The sequence below is a fragment of the Fukomys damarensis genome, unplaced genomic scaffold, assembly GCF_012274545.1.
Source record: "Fukomys damarensis isolate Sample0158 unplaced genomic scaffold, DMR_v1.0_HiC HiC_scaffold_39, whole genome shotgun sequence".
Lineage (NCBI taxonomy): Eukaryota > Metazoa > Chordata > Mammalia > Rodentia > Bathyergidae > Fukomys > Fukomys damarensis.
In genome coordinates, this window is record NW_022900951.1 from 78,296,118 (window position 1) to 78,321,972 (window position 25,855).

The window sequence follows — 25,855 nt, forward strand, 5'->3', positions numbered from 1 at the left end:
GAAAATTAGAAAGGAATTCTGCAGGCAAATAGCCTTCGTGTTAGCTTGGACCAGCCTGAATCTCACTCGCATCGCAGTTATTTTCATGCTGTAGGCCCTCGGGGTAAGAGTGAGTCCTTCAGTTCCCAAACGCGAGACTGCAAAGGACGAAATGATGCAGCGGTGAAGCAACGCTTCCGGCTCACGCGCCGTACGGAAGCCTTGGCCGGAGCTAGGCTTGAGCGCCGTACGGAAGTGTGTTTTAGGACCGGAAGCCGCTGGAGAGAGCAATGGCGGGATTGACTGTGAGAGACCCTGCAGTGGATCGTTCTCTACGTTCGGTATTCGGTGAGAAGCATTCGGTGGATTCAAGCAAAAGGGAGGGACAGAAAGAGGCACGGGAGCGTTGAGGAACGCCCTCTTGCACCTCCCTCCTCTAAAATCGCCGCGAAAGCTGGCGATGGGTCGGGCTTGCAGTTCTCTCTGCCCATCCCTTGGGGTGGCCAACCTCGTGGGCAAAGAAGTGCTTCTGTTCCTCTGAGGCCTGTGAGGTTTTCCGCAATATCATCGAGGGAGTTAGACTAGCAGTCATCTTCTTTGCATTTTCTCCTACATGATCTTCGATTATTTTTTAGAAGAAAGGACGCATGGTAGCAGCAGCGTCTCGCTGTTCGGTAGTACAGTACTTACCCCGTCACAGAATATAGATTATATGCTGAGTGTTTATGTCCCTGTGCCCAGCTTCCGCCCTCTCGTAAGGATTTACATCCTTTGCTTTTCACTAGTAATGTTTTAGTTTATCCTTAGTCGTAGCGGGCCTCTGGCGTCTTGAGGTGAATTGCAAATGAATGAATGAATGATTAAAACCCCGTTAGGTAATTTTAAAGAGGATTTAAACTATTATGTGATCTTTTTGGCTACAGTACGTTGTATTTTAAAGTGGTTTTTAAAGCGCCTTTTGAAAAGAGACATGACAAAACAGTAAATTTTAAATGCCTCCACTATGCCCATTTGTTTTCTTCCGTAAATGTGTGTATATGTGGAAATGTGGATATACGACCTGTTTAAAATTATAATATTTTTGATAGTCACTGGTACCTGGAGGCCCCCAGATAAATACTAGTGCTTATATACTTATTTTAACCAAACTTAAGGAAGATCTAACACTTGTCAGATCCAACAGAACTGTAGTATCTATACCTTTTGTATTTTGTCTCAGTGGTTTATTTCCCTTGTTAAGAGATCTGAAGAGACAGAAACCAAATGGGTTTCGGAAAACACTATTTTGAGCCAGTTGTTAGTATTCAGTAATGTAAGTATATAAGCTGTATACTATCTCACTAAGAATCTAGGTTACAAACTCAGGATTGTAATATGTTATCTATTCCTTAGTGGGTAACATTCCTTATGAAGCTACTGAAGAGCAATTGAAGGACATCTTTTCTGAGGTTGGACCTGTTGTTAGTTTCAGGTGAGATCTTCTACTTCTTGGTGGGAGATTCTTAAAAATTGCTGCAAATTTGGCCTGTAGCAGTGATGGCAAGGTATTTTTTTAATGATAACTTTTCACATGCATTTTATTTTTTGTTAACTGCTTTATTGAGATATAATTCACATATACTGTTCACATGCATTAAAAAGACTTTTCATTAAAATGTTTTAAAAATATTTCAGTGAGGCATCTGAGTTATAAAGTTAGTGAGCCAAATTAGAGCATGACAGTCTTAGCAGGAACCCTTTATAGTATGTTTGTAGTATTTGTGCCTGATACTTGGTTTTGCTCTCCAGATTGGTATATGATAGGGAGACAGGAAAACCAAAAGGTTATGGCTTCTGTGAATACCAAGACCAAGAGACGGCTCTTAGTGCCATGCGGAACCTTAATGGGCGTGAATTCAGTGGAAGAGCACTTCGAGTTGACAATGCTGCCAGCGAAAAGAACAAAGAAGAGCTGAAGAGTGAGTATAAACCCAAATTGTATGCATTATGAGTTAGTAGAGATGTAACAATGAAAATTTTCGTGATGTATTTTAGAATATACCACACAGTTTCTTTAATTGATCAGCCTGAGGCACCTGAGTTAGAGAAGTAGTATCTGTGAGAAGCAAGGTAATGTTGACTTTAGTAGAAATCCTCCTGTTGCTAAGGAGTTGATTTCCACTTAGATGAATTTAGATCTAACACGCCATTAGTGGTGCTGTTTCATTAATCACTCCAGTGAGCAATTGCCAGATCGGTAGCTGGTAGGTGTACTAAGGCATTTTTGTGGCCTTTCTCATGAGGCAGTAGATCCCAGAATTCTGTCTTAAAATTGACAGCTTTGTATATTTAAACTGTTTTCTTCTGAAATGACTTGTCAAAATAAGTCAATAGCTTGGGTCTCTAACTTAGGTTAATATTGCCCATCTGTGAGACCACTGTCCAAGCTTTCCTCTAAGAACACAAAATACGTTCTCACTTTTCTACTCAAAAACGAGAGATTTTCAGATGACTTCTCAGCTCCCAAGAATTTTAAATTATCAATTGGTGCTAAGAAGCAGCACTGGAAAATAAATACTTAAAATAATTTAGCTTTTGATTTTGCCTCTGTAACTTTCTTGTACTTCCTTCCTGATCAGGCCTTGGCACTGGTGCCCCTGTCATTGAGTCACCTTATGGAGAGACCATCAGTCCTGAGGATGCCCCCGAGTCCATTAGCAAAGCAGTTGCCAGTCTTCCACCAGAGCAGATGTTTGAGCTGATGAAACAAATGAAGGTGGGAGGAGGCCCTAGGTTATAAATAAAACAGTTCACGTCAGATTTTGAAGGAGTTAATTGATTATGATGAATTAATGGATATAGCTCCTTGAATGCAAAAAAAGTGGTATTTATAGACACCCATTTCTTGTACCTTCAATATTCCACATGTGCACAGTATATTTTTGTACACAAACAGACCTACCTAAACAATCTAGCTGAGACTAAAAGCCTCTGGAATATTACATTTCTAAGATGAGAATGGCTATAAATCATAATTTTTAAGTAATAAATATTGCATCTGATGATAAATCTGCTTTCCTTCTCAGCTCTGTGTCCAGAATAGTCCCCAAGAAGCACGGAACATGTTGCTTCAGAACCCACAGCTGGCTTATGCTTTGCTGCAAGCACAGGTAGTGATGAGAATTGTGGATCCAGAGATTGCCCTGGTGAGTGCCTTCGATTCTTTTATGGAAATGGTAGGGTAAACTTTGAGCAGGATAGGAAGTACCTGATTGACTTGTTAAACAGATAGCTCATTGGTTTGTCTTTTCGCTTTTTAGAAAATTCTGCATCGCCAGACAAATATCCCAACACTGATTACAGGCAATCCTCAACCAGTCCATGGTGCTGGACCTGGCTCGGGAGCCAATGTGTCAGTGAACCAACAGAATCCTCAAGCCCCTCAGGCCCAGACTTTGGTATGGATTTATCCCTTAATATTTCTTTTATCTGTCTTAGAATGTCATTTTCTTTTTAGGAAACTATATTGAAAGAATGGTCAGGAACCTGAGATGATAGTTTTCATTTTGAGGCATAAGAACAGTTTCTAGCTTGCAGAGCACATGCCACCCAAATGAATAGAGATTCTGTTCCAAGTTTTTAAAACAAAGAGAAACTTCCTTTATGTCCTTTTCCTATAAGCTAACTTTGTGTTTATGTGCATGCCTGATGCTCCATTATTCCATATGGATTATCTCATTTTATCCTCACAGAAGTTGTGTGAGGTAAGCATTCTTATTATCTCCATTTTCAGCAATGAGAAAAGAGGCTCATTTTCCAAGCATGACATAAAATGCTGAAACCATAAAAATATTAATACTTTTATGTTGTTTGTTTTGAGACAGGGTCTCACTGTGTATTTCAGACTGGCCTTGAACTCACTATGTGGCCCAGGCTGGCCTCGAACTCATGGTGATCCTCCTGCCTCAGCCTCTTGAGTGCTGGGATTACAGGCATGTGCCACCATGCTCAACTAATACATTTAAAAACTGAAAAATTTCTGTATGGAGAAAGGAAGGCAAAATAAACACCAAAGACAAATGACAAAAGGGGCCGGGGATTTAGCTCAGCAGTTCGGTGGCCCGCCTTGCAAGCGCAAGGACCCAAGTTCAATCCCCGGTACCAAAAAAAAAAAAAAAAAAAAAAAAAAAAAAACAAAAAAAAGGAAAAAAAAAAAAAAAAAAAAAAAAAAAAAAAAAATACAAATGACAAAATGGAGAAAAATATTTGCTACCCATATAATAGACAAAAGTCAAATTATAGTCTTTTTTTTAACTTAATAGTCTTTAGTGGTGTTCAAAATGTATGTTGCTATATTATACTACCAGCTCTTTCTCTCATTGTCTTCTTGAGTTCAAGGCACTTTTTTTTTTAACACTTGCTAGGCCCCAGTCGTGAAGTCAAGAATGTGTGTAGTATGCTACCTGCCAAAGAAATAAGATTTCTCAATTTCTACATTTAGGACATGCCCCATCTTAACCATATTAAATGTTGCAGATTGCTTCCACAGAATACAAAGTATGTGATAAATCTGATGCCACATGAGACGTGTATAAAAAGGGTTTTTGGTAGACTGTTTGGGACTGCCAATTTTAAGAGAACTTTTGGGTTTGAGATTTAATATATTGATTCTTCACAGAGGCATGTCTGTACTGTAGTTTTTCTTTTGGTCAGGGTGGAATGCACGTCAATGGCGCACCTCCTCTGATGCAAGCTTCTATGCAAGGTGGGGTCCCAGCACCAGGGCAGATTCCAGCTTCTGTAACAGGACCTGGCCCTGGTTCCTTAGCTCCTGGAGGTAAGCTTCATTTAAAGTCTTTATCATTTTGTTGCTTCTGCGAAGTACAGTCTTAGAACCTACTATAATGCAGCCAAACTATATGGTAGTAGGTTGTTGATATAAATTAATGTATACCTAGAAAGTATATATCCTAGGTGGAGAAAGTAGATTATTTCTTATATACAAATTCTGTATGTCTCATGCTAGTAAGAAAATGTACAGTAAAGTGGAAAAGTACAGTAAATCTTCTAAATTAAAGAGAGGAAAAATGGAATGAATGGAAACTAATCAAACCAGGAAAAATAGAAAAGACAACATAAAATAAATAGTAAGTGTGGACTAAAGTATAAGGAATAAAAACTAGTATATTCTTTATTCTGTTAAATGTGAATGAACTGAATTCTCCCATTAAAAGCCAGAGACTATTAAATTAGGTTAAAATTTAGAAGTAAAACGAGCACAAAACACGTGATAAAGTTGCATTTCACTAAATATAATCAAACCAAGCAGCAAAAAAAAGGAAATTTAACAGCTACACTTTCAGTGAAAGCATGTAGGTAGGCAATTAATAAAGTATTTCTATTACACTTGTAAGTTTTCACTGTTCAACAGTTGTAATAAAGACAATGTAAAATAGTGATTCTTCTCATGAAACACCTGTATTAACACTTGGTGGAGTACCAATATTTAAATTTTTTATGCAAACAAACTTCTTATTAATTTTTCTAATCTGGGTTAGATTGACTGTAACACTAACAGAAGATAATTTAAATCTAAATTCTTTGGTTTTGTAGAGAAACCAGTCTACCGAGCTAAGTTGACAAAGAATAGAAGAGCTTCAAAGAAATTTTAGCAAATGCACAATTTTCATTTATTCACTTTATCTTAAATTATCTTGCAGTGAAAACAACGGGTCCTAGGGCCAGGGATTTAGCTCAGTGGTTCTGCTGCCTGCCTTGCAAACTCAAGGTCCCAAGTTCAATCCCTGGTACCACAAAAAAAAATCAATGGGTTCTATATTTTATATGTTTTTGAGTTACAGATGCCTAACTTACCTTGAAATACCAACCATAAGTTCTAATGTGGTCCTACTGCACATGACAAGTATACAACAATGAGGCATATTACATAAGTTAACAGACTGATTTGCAGCCTGTTTAGTGAGTGAGGTGCCATATCTGAACTTCTTTCTGTACTTGTCATGAACTGCTAGCATGTGTTATAGATGAGTAGCATTGCTATTGGGCAGAAAATAAATACTTGTATTGGATTAAATAATAGTATCTGCACATTCCATTTAATACATAGTTAATGTGTAGAGAATGCCTTATATCTTGACTATAGAATACACTCCTCACTCCAAATGACCACGGAACAGGTTTTTGTTTGTTTGTTTTTTATTTTTTGAAAGTCCATGTACGTAACCCACAAAATAAAACCTTAACAAATTCAAAAACGGTGGAGACTTTATGGCCCATATTCTTTCATTATAAGTCAGCAAGATTAGAAACAATTAAAAAGCAACTGAGACAATTCTTTACTTAGAAAATTGAGGAACATACTATAATCTTTGAATTAAAAAGGAAATAAAAAGAAATTTATAAAGTATCTAAAGGGAAACAAAAAGTATGTACTTCACACACAAAAAAGTGAAGGGAACAGTAAAGGCAGTGGTTAAAGGAAAGTGAATATTCTTGGTCTTTTTGTTTGTTTGTTTGTTTGGTTTTTGGTTTTTTGAGACAGGGTCTCACTATGTAGTTGAGACTGACCTGGAACTCACTATGTAGCCCAGGCTGGTCTCGAACTCACAGTGATCCTCCTGCCTCAGCCTCCTAAGTGCTGGGATTACAGGTATGTACCACTGTACCCAGTGAAAATGAATATTCTTAAATACCTATAATACTAAAAAAACTCTAGTTATTAGTTTTAAAGAATCATAAAAGTCATAAACTAGAAACACCAAGAAGAGTAAATTAATATAAAGGTTGAATGTAAGTATAAAATTTTTAAAACTTTTAAGTGATATTTTTTGAGTTTATAGCATTTATATTTCTGAGTTTTTTTAAAAGTTAAAACTTCATGAAGATTTTTGAGATACTCTGTCCAAAGCTCTTTAACAATTGATGAGAATGGGGAAAACAACCTATTAAAGTTGACAAAATTTGCAAGAACTTCATAGAGCAAAGCCAAATGGCAAATATAAACAAATGTATTTACAGTTAAAGGATTACAAATTAAATAACAATGAGAATGCATGGAAACCCATCAGGCTAGCAAGTTTCAAAGAGGTGATGATCTTGATAGAGTAAGTGGTACTTGTATGTCGCAGGTAAAAAAATATGAAGTTCTTTAGCCTTTCAAGAAGGGATCTAACTGAAAATTAATGTACTAATGAACCCACAAATTCCACTTCTAAGAATCTAACAAATAAAAGTGCTGTTAGGTAATGATGTGTAATAAAAGAAATTATGCTCAAAATGTTTTCTGCTGTCTCTTTCCTCATATCCTGAGTTTTTTTTGTTTTGTTTTTGTTTTTGGTGCTGGGGATTGAACTTAGGACCTGCACTTGCGAGGCAGGTGCAGTGTCACTGAGCTAAATTCCCAAACCTCCTGAGTTTTGTATAGTCTTAATGATTGGTCTGGATCAAATGATTAGAATAAAAAGATATGGCTAGAAGGGCTTTGAAATTGTTTAGGTCAGTGTTTTTCAAACTATGTTATAAGCATGTAAGGTACTTCTAAAACACAGGCTGCTACCTGTCGTGTACAGGTATAAGATCCCTAAAATGAATGTAACTGTACTGTATACCTAAAATGTACCAATAAACTCAATGAGAAAAAAAAATGAAAATGAAACACACACACACACACACACACACACACACACACACACACACAGGTTGCTGCTGCGGGGACCTGAGTATTTACAGTTCTAACAAATTTCCTGATGGTACTGATGTTGCTGGTGTGGGAACCACATTCTGAGAACCAGTGTTCAGACCAATTGGTTTTACTGATCAGGAAGCCTGGGAATGTATTCAGTTTTTCAAAGCATTTGTTCAGAATCATAGTTATTTAGTATAAGGGCAGATCTGTCATCCATTTTTTTAGGTTCTTAATCCAGAGCTCTTTGATGCTTGGCTTTTTAAATGCAACAGAGCAATGTGATATGTACTTGCCATTTTAGGGAAGTGTTAATGAACTGCAAACGTGAGCTTATCTTTTCTCCTCACTGCTTATATTTCTCTTTTGAGAAAAAGAGGATTACTGCTATATGGAAGGCACCTTACAAGGACTTGTTATGCATGAATATTCTTTGTATATCAGTCATCATACCCCAATTGGTTAGGTAAAACCAGTTGTTCTAAATCCTGTTTAGCCTAGTCCCCTTTTCATAATAGATATTTTGCAGTGATTTTACTATCTTGAAAGGAAGTGTACAGATGATGTAACCTATGTAACATGTCATAAAGTCAGTATAATGTCCTAACTATAATGAGAAGTAAAAGGACATTCATTTATAATACAAAATCAATATATAAATATTTGGGCACAGTTGAACTAAAAAGCAGCATGTAGCAGGTATTTGTACTATTTGTCCATTAGCATGTGTCATGTATTTGTACTGATACCATGAAAGTAAAAATTAAATCTGTAGACAGGTGTGTTTTTTTGACAACTAAGATACCACAAAGACTGTTGACATTGGTGTTGTGATTTTTTAAATAGAGAAAACGTACAATAAAATTCTTAAAACAAATTACACACTGATAATTTACCCAGTAATTGCACTTCTGGCAAATACAGGGTAAATATATATGTATTTGTGCTCTCGCTCTCCCCCATATATATGGGAGGGCAGAAAGAATACACACACATACACACACACACATACACACACACAGTGCAAACAGCTAGGTGTCATGGTGATTGCCTGTTGTAATCACAGCACAAATGCCTGCTGTAATCCCAGAACTCTGGAAGACTAAGGCAATAGATTCAGAAGTTCAAGCCTAACCCAGGAAATTTAGGAACCTAGGAAGACCCTGTCTCATAATAAAATATATATATTTTTAAAAGGGTTGCGGGTATAGCTCAGTGAAGAGATCTTGAGTTCAGTCCCCAGTACTACAAAAAAACAAAACAAGCCAAAAAGTACAAAGAACCATTGTGTTTACAAGTAAAATAGACTGTAGACTGAGGTTCTAATTTCAGATGACTATAAGCAGATTGTCATTTGTGTGTATGTACAATAAGATACTTGAAACTTTTGCAAGGCAGGTTAATTTTTAATATTGTGGGACTGTCTCACATTGTAGGACATCTCGTGTCCCTGACAACTTCACATTCAGTGCTAGCTGTGTCCTCACAAATCTTTGACACAACTGAAATAGTATACCCACACATACACGAAACACCCAGGGAATAAATATACTACATCCCATGAGAGGAAGTCTGTGGGTAAGTGGCATTGTTCTTGTATTACAGAATAGCTTTCTGAAAGAAAAATAGCTTTCTGCCATGGCTTTAGTAATCATTGAGAGGAAGTTTTCATACTGAATGGACTTTTCTGTCACTGAAAGATAAAGTATACTAACAAGCCCCATCTTCTGTTAACTGCATTACTGAGTGATAGTAACAATCTACTTTTGTAGGTTTCTTCTTGGAAGGCAGAATGAAGTAGTTTGTAAATTCAGCCACTATTACTCATTTGTGTCTTTCCTTTTTGCCCTTTATCTTCCAGGAGGAATGCAGCCTCAGCTTGGAATGCCAGGAGGTGGACCAGTGCCCATAGAACGGGGACAAGGTAAAGAAATATTAATGTCTGATTAATGTATACTGGACTTGGAAATGTTCCATATCTGCATTCTCTAATAGGACAGCCACTAACCACCAGTGTCTATTTAAATATTAATTGAAGTAAAATTGAAAACTCAGATCTTTAGTAACACTTACCACTTATAAGTGCTCAGTAGCTATATGTGGCTAGTGGATGCCACACTGGACATGGCAGATATAGAGCATTTCTATAATTTCAGAAATTTCTGTTGTACAGTGCTGGTCTAAACTCCTCCTACTGATTCAGAACCAAGCTCTACAAGAATCGATGAGACAAATGAACGCTTCATTTGCTAATAGTCCAATGATGTGTTGACATGTTCTCTTTCCCTCTATGGATTGGTTATCCATAGAAAGGGATTTTAGTAGTGAGCATGTAATATGTGACTGGGTATTAGAAGACAATTTAAACCCCAGAGCAAACTGGAAGGGAAATCATAGATCTGAAAAGCCTACTTGAGAAATGTCTGTTGTATTGTGACAGAAATGCATGTGTAATGCAGCAGCCATTCTAAAGTCTCTATGTTATTTCTCTGAGTTACTGAAATTGAGGAGAAAGGGAGAAAAAGGAAGGAACCAAGTACATACTTTTTAATGTTCATAAGCAACTTTGTGAGTTAGGTGGTAGCACCTCAGTTTTACGTGAACCAGATGGAAGCTCAGAATTTTAAGTTACTCAGGGCGATAAGGTAAGTAAATACTGACATCTGGGTAGTAAAAACTAGATTTGATACTCTTCTAACTGGAAAGTGGCAGAGCTAAGATTGAGTAGTGTCTAACTCCAAAATATATCCTTTTTCTTTCTCCACATTGCCTCTATAAACACGTTCCTGGTTTTGTACCACTACTGGTACAAATTGATCTAATCACTTTTATCAGTCTTTTTACTAATAAAATTAATAAAAAGCTGCCCTATAGGACAGCTGTGCATGTGCTACCAGTGGTTCAAACCATCTGGCCATAAGACATATGAATTATGGCTCTATCATGAAAGTATTAACTTCCAAAAATATTCTTCAGTGTATTTTATTTATTGAGTCCTTGAGATGGGAAAAGACTGCTTTAGATAAGTTTAGAGAAACTTAAGATTTTTCTTCTTAGTGTATGACCTATAAGTGAAACCAATTTGAAAAGCAAAATATAAATATACTGACCAATGATTTGTACACTGGGATTCATGATAGAATAATTTTTGAAATGATAGAATAATTTTTTTCATTAGATGTCTGACAGGAAGACAAACTCCTGAACAAATACCTCATCTTTTCTCTAAGCATTCCATGCTTTTGTGCTGTTGTGTGCTTCTATCTCACCATTGTCAATAGATAGTATATGTACCTGTTACTTACTTTTCTCGTTGCTCAGACAAAATACCCAACACCCAAAGTTAAAAGGGACAAGGTTTATTTAGCTCACAGTTTGCAGATGTTTCAGTCCATAATAGGGTGGCACATGGCAGAGGGGCAGTAGTTCATGGCAGACCAAAGGTAGCAAAGCAACAAGAGAACCGTAACAGCCTCTTTCTGCCCCTTTTATCCAGACTACAGGGAGTAGGGTGGTGCCAAATCAGTCAGTGTACTGGTTTAAGAATCACATGCCCTTGATTCCAGCATCACTCATTCTAGATTCAGCTACCACTGAAAAAGCCACCTATGACCACCTGAGACTTGAAGGGGACAACTAGACCCAAACTATAATATTTTGCCCCTGATCCCCCAAAGACATACATTCCTTTACGCAAAACGTATTTAGTCCACCTCTAAGAGTTGCCAAAGTCCAAACAGTTTGCTGAAAGGTCCAAGTCCAAAGACTCCTCTGAGATTTAAGGCAGATTTTTAGCTGCAAGCTCCTGTACAAATGAAAAGAAACTTAAACACTTCCAACATTCAGTGACATAAGATAGATATTTGTATTCCAAAAATTACAAACTGGAATACAGTGGAGTGGGACCAAAGCAAGTCCAAAATCTAGTGGGGCAAACATTAAATTCCATAGTTCGACTTCCAGCATCCCCAGCAATCTATGACTAGTTGTGAACTCCAAAGGGCTTGATGGCTCCACCCCTACAGCATTTGTGGTGATTGTAGCTCCCATGGTTCCTTTTCTGGGCCAGCTCTGCTCCCTCCTTGCAGTTTTCCTCAGATGACCCACATTCCTGGCTTCTCCCAAATCTCTGGGGTCTCCACTGCACCTGCAGCTTCACACTCACAGGTTCAGACATTGCCCTCTCATGGTCACACTGCCTGCCCTCCCAGGCCTTCTTCTGAAATCCGGGTGGAAACCTTCCTGATGCCACAGCTCTTGCATTCTGTATGCACCTAAAATCAGCGCCACATATCTGATGCCAAGGTCTGCTGTCACCTGGAGCAGTAGCCAGGCTTCCTTCTTGGATATAGGGATCCAGAGCCTATTAACCAAATCCTGAGGAACAACTCCCCTAGGCCACGCCATTCTGGAACATGGTACTCTGGGACTCTTCGCTCAAAGCAAAGTCTTTCACGTTGGCAATTTTGAGACTGCAAAGGGTGGAGTTCTCCTGATCTCCTCTGCTCTACCTTTGCAGGCTGCAACTTTACTGGAGCTTCCTTTGTGGCCAAACTAAAAATGTTTAAATCATTCTACTGGGCTCTTTGCTTTTGATTCTCAACATAAATCTGGCTAAAAGCCCCCAGCAATAGCCATTCCAAAGCCTCAGCATTAGACTGCCTTGAAATCTCTTTTGCCAGATTAATTAGTTTCCTGCCTTTAATCTCATTCTCAGGCAGTCTCTGGATTCAAGCAATATATAGCCAAACTTTTTGCCAAAGCATAGCGCACATCTTCTGGAGTCCAGCAGCCAATGTAGTCCTTCTTCCCAGAAGAAACCTCCTGAGCTTGGTCTTTAACAGCTTTATGGTCTTCTGAGCTCTGAACCATATAGCACAGCCTAAGGAATTCCAGCTCTACTTTTTTAACCTGGCATCTCTGAAACTTTCCTAACTCTTCCCCTTCCCACAAACTAGTTCCAAATGCTCTTGAGCCATAAGGCCAGGTAATGTCACGGCAACGATCCCACTCTCGTACCAAATTCTATGTGTGTTACTTTTCTCTTGTGTGACACAATACCTGACACCCAAAGTTAAAGAGGAAAGGGTTTATTTCGCTCATGGTTTGTGGAGTTTTCAGTCCATAATCAGCTGACTTGAAGGCAGGGTGGCACATGGCAGAGGGGGAACAGTTCATGATGGGCTGAAATTAGCAAAGCAACAAAAGAACTTTAATAGCCTCTTTCTGCCCCTTTTACCCAGACTACAGGGAATAGGGCAGTGCCATACCAATCAGTGTACTGGTTTAGTAATCACATGCCCTTAATCCCAGCATCACATACTCTAGATTCAGCCACTTCTGAAAAAGCTACCTGTGACCACGTAAGGCTTTGGGGAGACGTCTAGACCCAAACCATGATAGTACCCCAGTCTATATTTGCAGTGGTGAAAAGGGACTAGGAATTTAGTCGTGCTTCTATCTCCCCATAGGCCATCAATCAAGCATCAGTTGTTTAACACATACTTCCACATGACATCTTTCTTCCTGCTGTAGTTACCTTCACTTGTCTGGTAAAAAAATCAAGAAAGGGAAATGACTCCCATTTTTAAAGGTATTTTCAAGGATATCTTCATGAAGATATAAAATGGAATGAACTTTCTTTTATGGTTTCCTTCAGTACTCAGCAGAAGAAGCAAGAATCTTTTCATTTGTCCTGATTGTCTTTTTTTTTCTGTAATTCTTGTGTCTTTTGCACATTCCTAATAGTGAAAGGAGACAGTTTAAGATACTTCTTGCTTTCCTACTACCTTTGTTTAGTGTTGGTACCCTTGTCATCTCATTACTCTTTGCCTTTATTGTGTTTGTTTATCATTAATAACTTGTTGTGCCAGATGATTTTATTTAGAATAATACTGTCTGTGTTCATCTAAAGTTCATTTGTTGCGTTTACTCACTAGATATTTTTGATAGCAAAAATGTTTGTGCTTTAAAATACAACAAAAATAGTACTACCCCACATCTGTTAAGGCTTCTCCAGAATAAATCTCCCATTCTAGATTCAGTGTAATTTCTTTCATGATTGCTTCTGAAAATATATTTATGTTCTTTGCTTAACTAGATATTTAAAGCCAACCTTTTAGTATTTTGTTTTCTTTCTTTCATAATATTGTAGGGAGATTAGGGAAACAGCAGTAGCAAAGAAAGAGATTGAAAATCTGGTTATTCCTGCCCAGATAAACCCAGTGGCCCGCAGTTTCCCTTCAGGAAACTATCTGGTCATCCAGAGGAGCTAATATAGCTTAAGATTTTGTAGCTGAAGACAAGCTAATGAACGCTTGGCTTTTTAACTTACTTGTATAAATCTCCAATCTCCATACATGTATGTTTCTCTGTGTGTGTCTGTGTGTGCACGTGTGCATGCACACGCATACATGTATGTAAGCTATTTTAAGTGTCTACTCTTTCTCCTTTTAAACTTAACGCTCACCTAGGAACCCTACAACACTCGCCCGTGGGACCCGCCGGGCCTGCATCAATTGAGCGAGTTCAAGGTACCCATTGTATCTACGGGTTTCCTTTTGCTTGTGGTGTTCAGGGTGGGACGTTGAGAGGAAAAGAGCTGCTTGGCAGTCATCCTCACGTTCAGAAACCAAAAGGGTAGTTTTTGGGGGATTTTTGGGGGGTTTTTGTTTTTGTTTTCACCTGTTGAGGCCACAAGCCTAAGATTGACCTCTTCACACAGGGCAGAGAACATGGATGATATGGGCATCTGTCCGAGGCTGTACTCCCTCCCTACTGGTGTCAGGAGGCTTGGATGGAATAGCAGTCTGTAAGGAGACAGCGGGTTCTTGCAGAGCCATGGCAGTGTTCACATATGCCAAGACCCTACCTCTCTTTTGTGCCTCTGGTCCTTGAACTAAGATTGAGTAGAAGGAAAACCAGGAGCATAAGTTTCTTCAGGTCGAAGTGCTAGTCCTTGGCAGGTTGCTCCCCAGTTTGTTCTTTATATAATTCCATCCATACCTCTGACATGGCACAGATTCTGCCTACACCCTGCTTCTGTTCTTGAGCTGCAAGAGGATTCTGCTGTGGTGAGGTTTCACCCACTCTAAGGTGTCTGAATTATGTTGTCAGTGGTATATAGAGTCATTTCTTGTTTCCTTATATGTCCTTCACAGCAGTAACTCCCTCTTTGTTTTCCTGTCAGTGCCGATGCAAGACCCCAGAGCCGCTATGCAGCGGGGATCCTTGCCTGCCAATGTCCCAACTCCTCGAGGTCTGTTAGGAGATGCTCCGAATGACCCACGGGGAGGCACTTTACTTTCTGTAACTGGAGAGGTAGAGCCTAGGTAAGCACTGGCTGACATAGAGAAAACTGTCTGAGAAGTTAGGATTTTTCCTTGCTTAGAGGAAAGACTTTCTGCATCACTTGTACCTGTTTGCCTACTTCAAAGGTAAATATTCAAGGTCACTGTCCAAGACCAAGCACTTCTCCCAAGGCAAAACTATATGGTTTAATGCATCATTTTAAGCTAACCATGAATTCTACGTTTTCAGAAATTAAAAATTCTAGTATACCTGAACAAAGAAAACTTATGGTAGTGGCAATATTAATACTAGCAATAATAACAGTAGTTGACATTAATGGGAATTATACCTTTGACTTAGCTCTGCATACTTTACCTAGATTATCTCATTTAAATTACAACCTAGACTGGGCATGTAGTTCAGTGGTAGAGTGTTTGCCATGTATAAGGCCCTGAGTTCTGTCCCCAGCCCTGAAAAATTTAATAAATAAACCCATAAGCCCTAGAAGGTGGATATTATTAGTCCCATTTTACAAATGAAGCAGCGAAGTCATGAAGAAGAAAGGTAAATGTGCCCAAGATCACACATCATCTAATAAATGATAGAACCTAGATTTGACCCATTCAGTTTGAATCCAGAATGTGTGAAAACAAGTTTGCATACTCATTATACATTTAATGAATGCCCACTAATTCCTCCCTAATTATGAGTGCCTGGACTAAATTGGAAATTCTAGACCATGTGGATTTATGTCACTATAGTTTTATCCATTTATTGACTAATGTTTATGTCAGTTCTTGGTCAGATGTTTACTTATTAATCTTCTAGTTGATACTTTATTGTTTTTGTTAGTTCTGTTTTAAGTGCAGCATTTCTCTCCATCTCTAGAGGTTACCTGGGACCACCTCATCAGGGTCCACCCATGCACCATGTTCCTGGCCATGAGGGCCGTGGACCACCCCCACATGAGATGAGGGGAGGGCCATTAGCTGAGCCCAGACCTCTAATGGCAGAGCCAAGAGGACCCATGCTAGATCAAAGGGGTCCTCCCTTGGATGGCAGAGGTAAGGGAAGACTGCATCATGAGGCTAACTTGTAGTTGTGGGTTAATAAAGAATTCAGCTGTCTTCATCTCTACTGTGGAATAAGAGCTGCTAGGGAAATGTGATTAGCAAGCATCATTAAGGTTTACTTATAAATCTGAGAAACTAAAGAGGAGTCTTGTATAGTTGAAGGGAGATGTGACTAGAATAATAGATGTCCATCTTTCTTGAATTGTTAGTTCTTACAGTACAGGTGAGTAGCTTCATGGTGGTTTTCTTACAACTTTATAGGTGGAAGAGATCCCCGAGGAATAGATGCACGAGGAATGGAAGCCAGAGCCATGGAGGCAAGAGGTTTAGATGCCAGGGGGATGGATGCCCGTGCTATGGAAGCTCGTGCCATGGAAGCTCGTGCCATGGAGGCCCGTGCCATGGAAGCTCGTGCCATGGAGGTCCGCGGGATGGAGGCCAGAGGCATGGATACCAGGGGCCCCGTGCCAGGGCCTAGAGGACCTATACCTAGTGGAATCCAGGGCCCCAGTCCAATTAACATTGGGGCAGTTGGCCCCCAAGGAGCTAGACAGGTATGTGAAATCTTGATCTATTTAAGACGCTTGTTGAACCCGATTATTGCTACCTGCTGATGAGAACTACTTCTCAGACTAGGATCTCCCTTTTTCTGTCCCTCAACAGGGTGATTCTCTGGCCACCAGGATTGTAATCCAAAAGAACAATCTTGTTCAACAATTTCAGTAACTATTTCATTCAAAGTAGAGCCCTTGAAAATTCAGAGGTTAGAGAGTACTCTTTATTGGGGGTACAAACCAACATCACCTACAAGATGTTTTCCAAAATATATTTGCCAGGATCTCAGCCTAACTCTCAGCAGTTCTATCAGGATCCTAGCATGGGTGATTTGATAAACTTCTCTCAAACAGTTTTATATATGTGACCCAAAGAACCCACTGGCTTAGAACAGTGGTCACTTAGATAATCTTAGGATTGCATAAACTGCTATTAATCTGTTGTCATCATAAAGCCTGAGTAAACAATGAAATATGTACAACTGAAGTCTCTCTCTCATTTGCCTCTTTCCAGCTGTTATGTATATTGTGCTCTGTGGTTGTCATCTCTTCCTTCTTTATCCCTATTTTATTATGGAAAGGTGGTACGTGTGTATCTTCTTTGAGATTTTGTATGTGATACTTCCATTTCCCTCTAGTACTTCCTTTTTCCTCCTTCCTCTGTATATTCCTCTTTCCTCTTTGATATGTTTATGTATCTTCCTCCTTTTGTGAGAGTGCAGCAGGAGAGAATGTTAGAGCTGAAATGGAACATGTCGATCACACTTCAGTCATCCAGTTCCCTCATTTTATAGATTTGGAAACAGGCCCCCCAAAACTCAGGTGACATAAGTCACCTAATTCACATAACTAAAAGGTGGCAGAGTAAAGAATAGAGCCCACTGGTTTTTCCCACTCTGGGAAAAACTGTCCTGATATCTGCACATTTGTGTACATGGTTATGTATGGGTGTCTACCTATTCCTTCTTAATTTGAAATAAATATGTTTTATATTTATATTATATCTGGAATGTACAGACTTTTTCAGGTTTTGCTTTAAAAAAGGAAAAGAAATGTGCTTGTGGGCCTTGATTCTTATACCCTCTGTGATCAGTACCCTCAATTTTTTTAATGCATCCATTCAGCAGTTGCTTATTGCGTGCCCACTGTGTACCAGACACAGATCTAGATATTGGGGATATAACATTGAGAACAAGAAAGTCCCTGCCCCTATGGAGTTTACACACTAGCCGGAAAGAGAAACAACAAATAACTACATAGTGTACTTAACATAATTCTGTGGAGAAAGACTTTGAAAATAATGGTTTTGAGACCATTTCTGGGTAATGTCTTGCTTCATTTTCTGTGGTAGTGCTTGAACTCATTGCTCTATAATACTAGGTTTTTTGGTTAAAATTTTATTTTTTTGCCGTGCTGAGGATTGAACCTAGGGTCTCATACATGATAGGCAGGCACTCTACCACTGAGCTACATCCCTTACCCAATATAGTTTTTACTAATAATCTGTTAAGCCAGTTAGATCTAAGGAAATTAAAAATTTTATCTTCAAACCTTTTTAAATATTTTAAATTAATATGTTCACTTAAAAATACATATAATACACTCACTAATCTATAAAAAGTATATGTTAAGAACCTCACTTCCTCTCTGTACCTCTCACTTGTGATGTATTCTTATTTTTCCCCCTTTCACTGTTCTGTACTTTGTTTTTTTACTTAACAATGTGTCCATAATTCATCATTTGAAATAAGATATTTAAAATTTGACTCTAGTCCACCCATTTAGAAACTTGTACATAAAGTTTAGTACTGCCAGAGTGATTATGTAATTTGTCATCCATAGTAGGGCTTTTTTCTTTTTGAGGCAGGGTCTCACTCTGTAATTCAGGTTGTCTTTAGACTCATGTGTAACCCAGGCTGGCCTCGAACGCACAGCAATCCTCCTGTCTCAGCTTCTCAAGTTCTGGAATTACAAGCGTGTACCACCATGCCTGTTTTATAAGGGCATATTTGAGAGTGAAATAGAGTGTTATTAATAGCTTACTCTGAGGCAAAAGCATAAACTAGGATTGTCTTAGCAAACCAGAATGTATGGTCACTCTTGATAGTACTTATCTGCCTGGAACAGGTATTACTGGAAACTTAGAATAGCTTTTAGTGAGTAAATATTTCACATGACAATACCTCAAGTTAGTGTTAATAAGTATTAGTAACTTTCAAAAAGACTAAGTTCTTAGCTGTTTGACATCCGTAACAGATCATTAAGGTTCAGGCAAGTCTCTAGATTTAGTATTGATAAAGAGCAGAACAGTGATAATATTTTATCAGCCTGCACAAAAGTTGTACTAATGCTTCATCTACCCATTGCTTAGGAAATGAGTTAATGTATATAAGTAGATGTTCTAGATAATAGAACTATTTACCAAATTATAAAACTTACAGCAAAAAATTACTTATAAGGTATATTTTATGCTTCCATTCTTAAAAAGGATTTAAAAAATATTCTAATCATTTTTTATTACTCGGGGTCATCATTAAGTAGATCCATTATTGCATATGCTGCAATATAAAGCATAGTTATCTCTTGTGTGGTTTCTGGTCTCCTTTTCTGTCAGGCTATCACCTTGCTTTTCACAATGCTGCCATTGTATCTGCTCCTAACAGTTTATGTTTTTTGCTTTGCTTCTTCTGATCTACTGGGGAAGCAAGCATCAAATTCGTTAATAAATTGTGTTTAATTAGAGTACCTAATCTCTGAGTGAATGCCAGAGTGTAAACTTAATTCTGGTGTAAGGGTGCATCTAACAGTGTATGCTCTGTGCTCAGAGCTTTTCTTTGGATTCTGATAGTTTTCCAAAGGTTTGGACTCACTGAAGATCTTAAATACCTATAAGAATGATATACACTTTATTCTTTTAGTCAGGTCAATCATATTTCTTTTTGCTGAGCAGAAAGCATCAGCTTCATATTTCCCAAGGAAAGCTGTAAAAAGCAAGTGTGGGGCGAATAGCAGTTTTTATGAGAGGCCTCCCCATTTCCTTTCTGACTCTGACGTTGTGATCATCTACCTTATTTGTGGGGTAGGGCCTTTTGGGATGAACTAACTACCTGTGTCTGATTGTACTAGCAATAGGCAGCAGCCCTGTTAATGTAGCTTTCCCAATGGACCAGCATATATTATAGAATCTGTTGGTTTTCATTTGTGTTTCCACTTAGCACCAGTTTCCAGAGTGCTCTCAGTTTTTTCTGAGTTTATTTGGTGGAAGTTTGTTTAAATTGATGGTATTCAGTTGTGCTGTGTGATGTTTGTTGCTAATGCTGGAGCTGTTGAAACCAAGTATGCCTAATTTTCTATTTGATCTCTAGCTAAATGCTGCCTTCTGTCATTACTCACAGTAGAAACTAATCTTCAGACTCATTAAGTTGCTTTTTTACTCATATTTATATAAAGTTCATAATTTTTTACATTGTCATTACTGTACTCAGGTTCCCTCTGTGTCAGGAGCTCTGAAGAAAATCTCTTTTCTCTCTTTGTGCACAAAGGTCCCAGTTATGCAGGGAACAGGCATGCAAGGAGCAAGCATGCAGGGTGGAAGCCAGCCTGGTGGTTTTAGTCCTGGGCAGAACCAAGTCACACCACAGGATCATGAGAAGGTAAGCAACACTGACTGACTGACTGCCTCCTTATGGACAAATCTAGTCTTTCTGATTCCTCTTTTCACAGTTACCGTGTGGCGATCCTGGGTCTTCAAAGTCCCTTTGGAGGTGATGTTTACTCTAACTTAGAACTCTTTTATGATCTTATTGCCTGAAAATTTATGGACCTGGTCATAAAGTTCTTAAGTGGTTGTACATGGTAGCTTATCTTACATTTCAAATTCATCTACCATTAGCAGACTTTTTTGTGCAGACCAGATTACCTAAAAATACAATCCCCTTACTTCCTCCCCTTTCTACCTTATCCCTAAAAACAGTAGTAGATTTCCCATAAGTATAGCTTTCCACCGTTGTGGGGAGCTCATGTCTGATGGAAAGGCTAAAACTTGTGAAAAGGAAAGACTTCAGAACAGGATTACAAACTGAAGAATTCCCAGGGCTCACAGATACCATCTTTGTCTGCAGGAACTTTGAGTTGATAAAGGTGTCTGTTTTGAATTGCCTAGTCTTAGGTATTTTAATTTATACTTGTTCTTTCATTGTGCCTTTTTCTCACCAGAATTTTTTTTCTTTTTGGCTTGCTGTTTGTTTTCTATGTGTGAAATATCATTCCCTTTTCCATTTTGCTTTATGTCCCGACAGTAGATTTTTGGACAGAAGCTGTTTTCTGTTTTGATTTGTTTTTTAGCTACCATCATTGAAACTTACTACTTTCTTTTCCTCTGCACAGGCTGCTTTGATTATGCAGGTCCTTCAACTGACTGCAGATCAGATTGCCATGCTGCCTCCTGAGCAAAGGCAGAGTATCCTAATCTTAAAGGAACAAATACAGAAATCCACTGGAGCACCTTGAAATGTGAGCACATTTAATCCCACCTGAGTAGGAGTAGCCCCTTATGTATTTGCGGTATGCACTTTCAACCAAAAAGATTGTTCTTTCTGAAGCCCTCAGTCTTCTTAACTGGATTCACTTTACTCTCAGATGTCAGAGCCTCAGATGATAGTTGAGGCGTAGAACAGTTGTTCAGTTGTTGAATTGCTTATAATCTTTTTTTCCTAGTGACAAAATAATATCAGTTTAATAAAATTAATCAGATATGGCACTGTAGAAAGTTAAAGATAAAAGGCCCTGCTTCCCTGATTTCATTCTCCAAATAGCACCCCTCAATATACTTTAGCATGTATCCTTACAGAATGAGTTGTATTGTTTTATCCCAAAACAATAAATAGATTTTGTCTCATCAAAATAGAAAAAATACAAAATATTTTAGTAAAATGTATAGATATTTTAGTTGCCAGTACTTGTTTTCTAATAACTATCTTGATGTTAAACTATTACAGCACGTTTAAGGTAGTAAATATCCACCATCACCATCAGTTTCTATACATTTTGGAGATTGCTGTATACTACCACCCTTATTTTTCTTGCTCATCAGGTAAAAAGGATTCAGGTAAACTGCCTCATAAATAATCATATGACCTAACTTGATATATATTGTTGTTTCTTTTAAAGAATTTTTTTGCCTCAACATCATTGTATCATAAATAATTCTGTTTTCCAAAAACAGTTTAAAATTTACACTGACCCAGTATCTTTTGAATATCTCCTTTTTACTCTATCCACGTTATAATTTCTGTCCATGCATTATAATACTGAACTTACAATAATTAGCAGTCTTATTAAATATGTCATATTTTAACCCATATTTGTAATGTCTTTAAAACATCAGAACTGCAACTATTATCATATCTGTTTTTAGACTGCAGTTGACTGAATTATAATTGGGAGGTATCATAGATGGATGGCTATAATCTAGACTTTTGATATGACCAGTGCTTTGACTTTTTTCCCACATACCTCCAATACTCTATTTTGTCAGTAAAAACATGGACTATGTATTATAGTCAGAGGAATTTACTTATGGCCGAGGAGGCATTCCCTGCAATGTGAGAAAATTACTTTTTTAAATAGTGAAGGCAGAAATATTGCTGAAAATTCTCTCATTATTCTTGCTTATAAGATACCTATTATAAAGCCTTGCACGTTAACCAGAGGGCAGGGTTTTTGTCTGTTTTTTACCTTTTGAAACAGTGAATTCACAGGAATTTGGAAAAATAGTACAGAAAACCTCATGTCCCCGTCAGCCAGCTTCCTCCCAACCATAACATCTTTCTGCTTTGTAATATAAAACCAAGAACTTGACATTGGTATATTACTGTGAACTAAACTATAAACCTTACTCAATTTTGACCACTGTTTTTACACCCACCCTAATTTATGCCTATGTGTATGATACCACATCTGCAATTTTATGTGGGCAAGACTTTACTGTGTCTGCTACTATTTGTGCATACTGTGGCTGAAGCGTTGGGTTTCCCTCTATCTTGTACCTACCTAGTTATGGTCCCTCTTCGCCATCGCTGACAGGCTTCTTTACCATTACCATTAGCTTAAGTGTTTCTCAGCAAGGATCAGTTTTGCCCCTTAAGGAACATTTGGCACTGTCTAGAGGCATCTTTGGTTGTCTCAACTTTAGGGAATATAGTATGCCACTGACATTTAGTAGGTACAAATCAGAAATGCTCCTGAACGTTGTGTAATGCATAAGATATTCACTTTCCCACCAATAGTAAAGAGTGCTCCAACTCAAAGTGTCAGTGTAATGCGGCTGGGAAACTGCTACAAAGGATGATTGCTTTGGGGAGGTGAGAGACACACATGTAAAAAAATGTGTATCCTCCTTCCCCTAGCCTTTTTGTCTTTTTCCTGATGTTTGGGGAAGAGAACTTTGTCTATTTCTAATACCTTTTTCCCAACTTTTTCTTACAGGTTTTCAAAACTACCTGGCAACAATTCTGGAAATTAATTCTATAACATTGTTGAAATGTTGAAAAAAGGTGACGTCTGCATCCTAACCCTTGAATGACTCAAATTGGTGCCAGGTGGAGGACTCTCATCAACTTCTCTCAGAAAAAAATCAGTTCGTTTTGTTGTTTTAGTTTGTATATTTTCTGTGACTTGAAATAAACTTTGAACACAATTTTAGTACACTGCAAATTGATACACGTTTGCTTTTAAAAAGCTGAACTTCAAGAGTGAAACTGTCGATGTATTTTCTACCCTTCAGCATTGTACTTTAATGTTATATTGCCATTGAATTGTGTTTGCTGTAGGTTAACCATTTATTCTTCATGATAATTTAGAATTTGTGAGAAGCAGTGTTTTCTGGAACTTGGTCTTTGTTTAGTTTGCTTTCAGCAAGAATAATAAGGCTTTGTCCTTAAGAAACTTTTTAGAACATCTGAGTCTTCCAGGAGAGAATTGGATGTGCTTGGCGCCATAAAATGGTCAGAAACATAACAAAACAGCCTACCGCCGCAATGTGTTTAATTTAGAAAAGTCCAAATATCAAAACTCATTTTTTGTTGTTAGTATCAGGTTTGATCATACATAGTTCAGAGTTAAGAAAGATTGTATTGGCACTGGTTTAAGTGTGTGTCAGCAACACAAGAAACTGTTGACATTTTAGTTGTCTGTTCTAAAACTCCTCAGTCTAAGTAGTCAATTTTAAAAGTTTAAAAAGCCGCTCGTTTTTTTCATGTTCAAGATAAATTTAAAACAACAGAAATCAAATACACAAGATACATTTGATCCTATCCTCCAAAAATTCACTAACCTACAGTCCTCTACCCTATAACCAAATTTATTCTTGGAACTTAAAACAGAAAGCCCTAAAAGTCTTTACATTCTTCTCAGTTATTGTAAGAGGATCAAATGTAGAGGACAAGCAATCAGGTTACCCCTTAGGTCTGCCCTGCCTACTTCCTTGGAGATATTTACAAACATAACTAGTGCTGGTAACTCATACCTATGGGTCTCCTTGCCTAGTATTCTCTATCATAGTGGCATTAAGGAGAAATGTTTTCTCTCCATTATCAGGCTGACCTCAAGAGGTTAAGAGTTGTCTTAATAATTAGTAAAGTTCTACTAGAACTACTTTTGAGCCTATTTATATTCTCAGAATCTCATCCTCTGGGTTAGGATTATGGTCAGGTGACTTAAAAGCCTGACAGGCTTAAGAATGTAATAGCATATTGCTTAATGTTAAGCAAAGTAGTGCAAAGATAATCAGCTTTATGAGAGATATTAAAATTGAGCATTTTTTACTCAGATATGTAAACATTTACAATGAAAATTTGCTGGATATTGCATATTACAACCTAGCAAGAAAAGATCAAGACAGCTAAGTAGTGTTCTGGGTATCTTCATCCCTGATTCACCTTGGATGTTAATTATGCATAGAGTTGGTTTTTATTACCTTTTCTGCCTACTTCCGTGAATATTCAGTCCTTGATGTGTTGATTTTGACAGCTGTTGTATCTTGAAATGTCAATATATTTAGACATTGAGATCGAGAAGGAAGCATTTTTTGTTATGAGATCATAGGTTTCAAAGAGCTCAGATTGCAAATCAAAGTACAGATGAAATAGGAACCAGCTGTATCTTCAAGGTTCCATTGTATATTTTCCCAAAGCCTTGTTCAACTTAATGTTTGTAGCTGAAATGTGGGTGAACAAAATGGCAACAGCAGTGGCACTCCAATCTACCCCTAGAGAAACACTCAGAAATACTCAATATTTTTTTACTGACATATTGATACAGCTACCACATGTTCATAGCCTTACATGTATTGTGTTTCAGTGACTGAAAAAAACTAATCCTTTTTGCCGTATATAATTAGAAACAATGATTTGCTCATTCTTGATCACTTAATGGTAGAAAAGTAGGTGCTGTAGTGCTTATTCAGTAGAAACATCCTTATAAATTTGTCTTTGAGCACAATGAAGTATGGAGGTTCTTTTCTCCTAGTGACTCGCTGTGGCTGCTAACATCCCAGAGCCAGTGTGGTCATAATACACAAAGTTGGATAAATAGGAGAAATAATTATTAATAAGACAAAGGCATTTTGCTTATGTGATTAGGTGAATGATTCCTTAATGAATAGATAGGAACCAAAAATATCAGGATTATTTTTCACACTAGACAATAAAGCCCCTTTACAAAACTGGTGATAAAGAGTTTCTGCTGGTTCAGTAAGTCATCCCATGTGGAGATCAAGTTTTCCTAATTATTTCCAACAGAGTAATATAAGATGAATATAGCTTTTTATTATAATACAATTTCAATGAACAATTACCATGTTTTTTAAGATTTTCTTTCTGAAATGGAAAGCCTAGGAAAAAGTTAACAAAAGACTCATTCCTTAATCAAAGAAAATCATTTTTGTCAAAAATACAGCATAAGTTTCTGTTCACACTGGAAAAAAAACATGGTTAAAGTTACAGAATGTACCCTGTTGGTATTTTATGGAAAAGAGGGTTCTTGGTAATTTTATGTTCACTGTTTATTATTTATGGTTATGTTTTGTCATTAATTCAATAAATTTTTATTTTAAAAGTCACCTTACTTAGAGATCTTTTATGAGGGCAGAAGGGAGGGAAGATTATAAACCAAATTACAGAAATTGAAGTCAATAAAGTTGACTGGTTCATTTGTGTAACTCAACCTCCAAAGCTCTGCCATTGAGTTTTGTTGCAGTCATGGCTTTCCAAAAGAATTTC

At 37.8% G+C, this 25,855-nt stretch overlaps 1 protein-coding gene across 3 annotated transcripts; it reads left to right on the top strand.

The window, feature by feature from the left end:
• On the top strand, window positions 1-24,700 carry Cstf2 (cleavage stimulation factor subunit 2). Of its 3 annotated transcripts, XM_010623394.3 has the most exons (16): window positions 1-327; window positions 1,372-1,450; window positions 1,768-1,937; window positions 2,598-2,734; window positions 3,045-3,164; window positions 3,279-3,416; window positions 4,672-4,795; window positions 9,522-9,584; window positions 14,134-14,193; window positions 14,385-14,471; window positions 14,850-14,991; window positions 15,839-16,014; window positions 16,285-16,577; window positions 20,120-20,230; window positions 20,964-21,089; window positions 23,064-24,700. In XM_010623394.3, exons 1-15 carry the CDS (start codon window positions 270-272, stop codon window positions 21,084-21,086), a joined length of 1,881 nt encoding a protein of 626 aa, XP_010621696.1. In that variant the 5' UTR covers window positions 1-269; the 3' UTR covers window positions 21,087-21,089; window positions 23,064-24,700. The 3 variants fall into 3 exon arrangements, with proteins under 3 accessions (XP_010621696.1, XP_010621697.1, XP_010621698.1); XM_010623395.3 differs by lacking the exon at window positions 14,385-14,471; XM_010623396.3 differs by lacking the exons at window positions 14,134-14,193; window positions 14,385-14,471.
• The last annotated feature ends 1,155 nt before the right edge of the window (window positions 24,701-25,855 follow it).